This window comes from Polistes fuscatus, unplaced genomic scaffold (genome assembly GCF_010416935.1).
Source record: "Polistes fuscatus isolate 324 unplaced genomic scaffold, CU_Pfus_HIC Scaffold9, whole genome shotgun sequence".
NCBI lineage: Eukaryota > Metazoa > Arthropoda > Insecta > Hymenoptera > Vespidae > Polistes > Polistes fuscatus.
In genome coordinates, this window is record NW_025113173.1 from 2,825,370 (window position 1) to 2,831,458 (window position 6,089).

At 29.6% G+C, this 6,089-nt stretch overlaps 1 protein-coding gene across 1 annotated transcript; it reads right to left on the reverse strand.

Annotated features, from left to right (window-relative positions):
• Positions 1 to 182: 182 nt before the first annotated feature.
• On the reverse strand, positions 183 to 5,668 carry LOC122525567 (long-chain fatty acid transport protein 1-like). The gene is made up of 10 exons (XM_043648452.1): positions 5,527 to 5,668; positions 3,888 to 4,038; positions 3,478 to 3,715; positions 3,159 to 3,384; positions 2,530 to 2,734; positions 2,251 to 2,443; positions 2,019 to 2,165; positions 1,816 to 1,953; positions 1,589 to 1,746; positions 183 to 1,462 (listed from the first exon to the last, which is right to left on the reverse strand). The coding sequence occupies exons 1-10, from the start codon at positions 5,664 to 5,666 to the stop codon at positions 1,157 to 1,159; spliced, it is 1,902 nt and encodes a 633-aa protein (XP_043504387.1). The 5' UTR covers positions 5,667 to 5,668; the 3' UTR covers positions 183 to 1,156.
• Positions 5,669 to 6,089: the final 421 nt, after the last annotated feature.

A 6,089-nucleotide genomic window follows, 5' to 3' on the forward strand; every position in this document is an offset into this window, starting at 1 on the left:
CAGAGCAAAACGGTGATCAAAATTTTATCTAAAATTCTAATTGTTCTAATTAAATTTTCTAATAGCACGTCAAGTTAAAGCATTCCATGCAATGCATATTGCATCAAACGATATAGATTATTGCAAAGAAAATAGTAAATTAATTACATTGACAAATATACGTAATATCGATAGTCTACAAATTTTAGGAAAAGATCATTTTATTTAACTCGTACTTATTTACATTGATGTGAAAAATTCGGATGGTTGTTGGACTCGAGGTTGAACAAGAAATGTATTATTTATATGATTTCGTTTATACTATGATTCCTAAAATAAGGTGGTATTGTATATATGTATATTTATATATATATATATATATATTTTTTTTTGCAATATTCGTATCACGTAATAATATATTTATTATCTAGGAGTGAATAAATGCAATGTAGGTAAAACGAGGAACGTAGAGATCAAAGTTAGATAAATGATTGAAAAAGTGAGATAATTTTAATAATTTACATATTTCACTGTATTAAACCTGTATTTCAAAATATCGTGTGATAAAGAAAAGAAAAGAAAAAAGAACGAAAGATATCCATCCATCTTCTAGCTTACAATAAATATCGCACTTTTAACTTGAAAATATGAATTCCCTTTTAATTTATTATTATCTACGCAAAGTTAACGACTAACAGTAAATTGATTTATTTTTGTCTTCTTTTATCAAATCATCAATCAATTTACACGATTTTGATTTCCCTTTTGTAATAGATAGAAATCGATAATTATACTAAATTCCGCAGGTTTCGAATCTGCGCATATTCGATGAAGATATTTTTTTTTTAAAAATACCATAAGATTATATTTCCTCTCACATATAATTCGGTATATTTAAGATATACCGTGAGATTATATTCATGTCTTACAATGATAATAGTTATGTGCATTACGAGATGATAAATTATTTAAATGCCTATTCAAAAATGTGGTTTCTCGTATGTAACTCGAATCAGTGTAATAATGCGGTTAGTTAAGCTGCCTAATTCATGCGTCCTAATTCGATTCATCAGTTTTACATAGAAGAATTTCCATTATAAAAAAAACAAGAAAAACAACAATAAAAACAACAATAAAAACAAGGGGGGGTGGTGAGAAAAAGGGCAAATACTACTAATTACAACTTGGTAGTTCCCGATATAATTTGTTGATATAATTCGGGTGTAACTTCGACGTATTCTTTATCCGATCGGAAATACACTTTATCTTGAATCTTATTCGGATCGAATCCCTCATTTTGAAGACCAATTTTTTTCAATTTAAACGTGCCCGTCATTTCTAATTCTTTGACGATTCTTAAGAAAATTGGTCTGGCGTAAGATGGCAAAGCTTTGTCCAAGCCTTCAGCAAGCGCTTTAAAATCAATTAAACTTTCTGGATCTACTATCGCTGCCATTCCAGCTTTTCCTTCCACACCCGGTATCTATTCAAATAAAAAATATTAATAATATACAATTTATTACTTTTATATTAAATTAACTATTAGAGTAAATTTAATAACATGTCAAATGTATATGTATTGTAAGTATGTATTTTCAAAATAGCAAACCTGTACTCCGTAAACGGTTGCATCTCTGTATCCAGCAACGTTACTGATAACACCTTCTACTTCAGCAGTAGCTACATTTTCACCTTTCCACCTGAAAGTATCACCTGTTCTATCCTTGAAGTAAAAGTATCCAAATTCATCTTGTACTAGAATATCACCTAATAGTAAAACAAACATATATAAATATATGTATGTTAATATTATCAAATGTGATACAATGTTTTTACCTGAAAGGAAAGCTTTGTCACCCTTGCAGAATACATTTTCGACTACTTTCTTTCGCGATGCTTCCTTATCCAAATATCCGTTAAATTCTCTCACCGCATTTCCTTGTTTTATCAATCCTATGAGCATACCTGGCTCGTCTAAATAACAAAATAAACATTTTTAATTCCCAAATTTGAATAATATCAAATATACCAATACATACTTATTTCGGTTCGTATGCATAATCCGTCTTTACCCCTAACCGGCTCGCAGGTATCAGGATTAACGCGAATAAGAGCAACTGGATGAAGAAATTTCGGTAATATCGATGGAACAAAACCAACTGCACCAACTTGATTGTCAACGTTAACTGTATACGTGGAATATAGAAAATTCAATTAATTGAAAATAAAATTGAATATAAATCATTTTAAATATAGAAAATAATGAATTACCGATATTAGCGTTGCCTTCGCTCGATCCATAAACTTCTGTAATTTGTTCTATCTTAAAACGATCTACGAATTCTTGCCAAATTTGTGGTCTCATACCGTTTCCGACCATAAGTCTTATCGAATGAGCACTGTCTTCCGGTCGTGGTGGGGCCTTTAATAAATATCGACACATCTCACCGATATATTGTGCTAACTGAAAAATAAATACATCAGAGAGTTATGAGTTATATTTATATATATTTGTTATATTCATTTGATTATTTTCGTCGTGACACTTACGGTGCATTTATATTTGATACAATCGGTCCAATAAGCGCTGACAGAAAATTTGCTTCTCAAAACACTTGGAATACCTTTGGTAAGTGCACAACCCGTTCCTACTAATCCACCAGACATATGATATAACGGAATAGGATTATATAAGATATCACTATTTTTCCTCAATCCTAGCATATGATAAGTTGCTGTTATGACGAGTAGGAATCTGTTAATAAAAAAAAAGGATTCGATTAGACATTTTTTCTTTTTTTCTTATTTATAATCTAACGATAAGAAAGGAAGGAAATAAGCTACATATTTTTTTCTATTATTATTATTATTTTTTCCTTTTGATTTTTCTTTTTTTTTGTTTTTTTTTTTTAACTAAAAAGAAACGATTCGGTTATAAATTTCTCTCGATAGTAAAAGCTTTTAAAAGTTAATATACTGGCAATGAGACTTCGTGTAAAGCAACTAGATCTGCATTAATCCGATTTGCAAGCAATCGTATGGCTTCTATGACAAGATTATGAATGGTTTATTATACTCGGTATGAGTGTGTCTATGATCTATGTATTATGCGTCAAATACATATTCTACGATATATGAATATGTATATGTATATGTATATTCAATTAAATAAGTTATACCTCGAATTTGGTACAATGGCTACTTTGGGTAAACCAGTTGTACCACTGGTATATATATACAACAAATCATCTTTACAACCAGGCTCATTATCAACCTCTGGTTCTGTAGTACTAGCATCTGCTATTAATTTATCCAAATCTGTGACATCTTTGCTGGTACCTTCGATATTACCACCGTGTTTATACTTGGTTATTCCTTTAATGGTATCCGAAATTTCTTCGATTGCTGAAAAGAATAAAAAATGAATTTTATTTGTTAAATATTTTATTTCTCAATTGTTATATCATTTGGAAATATTTGTGTTTAATTCATTTATACCTGTAGAAAATTCCTCGGTGTAAATGATGCTCTTAACTTTGGCTATGGTCAAACAATGGCTTAAACATTGTTGACGCAAATTAGTATTAATCAAAGCTGTTATCACACCTAATTTTCCTAATCCAAGCCAAGTTGCGATATATTCTGGCCTGTTAAGCATCATCAAAGCTACTGCATCACCTTTACCATATCCAGCTTCTTTAAAAACATTTGCTATTCGATTACTGTACTTGTCGATCTGTAATATATCAATAAACCCATAAGTTTATCATCTATCAATTTAAAACTACGAGTTCCGAGCTTGAAATTCTGAATATTGAACACAAGTTGCCATTAGATATTCGATCTTCCAAATATATTTCATACATATTTTATTATTATTATTTTTGAATATATATTTTTATACTTACATCTTCGTTTGTCCAAGTACATCCTTGAAAAAAGAAACATGGTTTATCCGGATAAAGCCGTGCACGTTTTCGGAAAATCTTCATAACCGTTGTATTATTTTTAACAAAACTTTTCAGATCTCGATCAGCGTTTACATACCGATAGAGAAATCTGTCGGAAAAAATAAACAAAGTGTATAGATAATTAAATAATATTTTAATCATTTATAAATGGGATCTCACATAAGAATTTATATTAATTATTCATCGTGATAAACTTGAACTCGCATCGGAATAACGATTTTCAATATATTTATAATGTACGTATAGAATATATATATATATATACATATATATTTATACTGTGCTATACAATATATAGATAAAATTTGCAAATTGATTGGTTTACGCTATTGTGTGTTTCTTCTTCTTTTTTTTTTTTTCTTTTTTATCGTAAGGCAATTGAAATAGCTGTTTGTAAAATATTAATACGAAGGACAAATATCAAAGTACGAGAAAAGTTGGAATAGCTATTACATTTTTACATATTTAATGACTTTACTATTTATATAATGTCTTTTTAATGAGATAATTAAAAGTAATTCGATAGAAAAGAAAATCATGTGCGTTTATTATTACATTTTAATTCTTATATATACGAACGAAATATATTTTCTATCTTTTTCTACGATGAAATATGCTGAAATATGTATTATAATACACGTCAGCACGGCAGGTAGGTATACGTTAATCGACCACCTTTGCTTTTTTTTTCTCTTACGAGTCTACTTCTTACGATTTATCTTCCTCTAAAATTTCCACTTTATTTTTTTTTTATTTTTTCTTTATTTTCTAAATAATTATACGGATTAATTGCAATTTTCGAGAATATGAAATTAAATATATATATATACTACGCGATGAGAATGGGATATTATAAACTGATAATGGATATAAGAAAAAAAAAAAAAGTCAGAGAGAAGCATTTACGTATCATAGGTAATAAATGTTGGAAATAAAGCACAGGTCATCAGGGAAAATAGCCTTTAGCTCTTTTTCTTATGCCGCATTATTTCCAATTAAATGAAATCGCTCTTTGTTTAACAAACTAAAAATAATCTCTCTCTCTCTCTTTAAAGTTCATAATACTATTTTCTCGAATGTTAGAACATATAATATATATACGATCTATTATATTCTTTTTTATACTATAATAATTTAATAATTACGAATAAAAGGGGGGGGGTGAAAGATAAATATATGTGTGTTTATATGTATATATATATATATATAAGTAAGTACGTATGTATGTATAAGAAAATTGGCTTTTATAAACTATGCGACTTCACAGGCATGTCGCATTAAAACCTTGGATCGATAATATACGAGTTGAAATGGCGAGACCGAACGGTGGTGATATTTCAACGATAATACTTGGAAATTATTTTTTACTATAATTATTTATTTTGAAAGTTAACGTTAATCCTTTAATTTATCCTATTTCATTTTATCTCACTGACAGAATGACAGAGAAAGAGAAAGAGAGAGAGAGAGAGAGAAAGAGAGAGACAAACAGACAGAAACAGAAATAGGGGAAGAAAGTAACAACGTTGAGCTTAAAAAGAAACAGAAAAAAACTAAGAGGAGGGTTGCTACTTACTTGATATCCCTTGGCAGTGTCTTCAAAATAACGTAAATCTTTCGATGAAATTTACAAATTAATGGTATAAGGGCACAGGCTAATAAAACTTGAGCAATTCTTCCCAAAAATCCGATCCTTGCTGTTAAACCGGTCGCCATTAAACCGACAATAGCAAAAACAAGAAGGAACCTGATGTCCATTTTTTTTTGTTAAACTGGGTCACCAACTTAAATGAAAAGCGTGTGCAGTTGTACAATCGAGAAACACGCTTGCTATCTCCCTTGAAAGGTACTGCGAATCGACGCTACTTCAACGCTATTAAACCGTGGAGGGTTGCGATACTACTATTACATCTGCTCAGGGGTGTTTTTACTTGGCGACACCTATACCTGGCTCGTACTAATCTTCCAACGAATATTTTTTCATTTAATACTTCTCTCTGTCTATTTATATAAATTATTTCCTAATTAAACGCTATAACACGATCGTAAATCTTTTAGTGTCATATTTTTTTGCAAAACTTATCAAGAAAAATATAAAACCTAAGAAGAACTTAACGAACACAACAAATAATTTTCTTT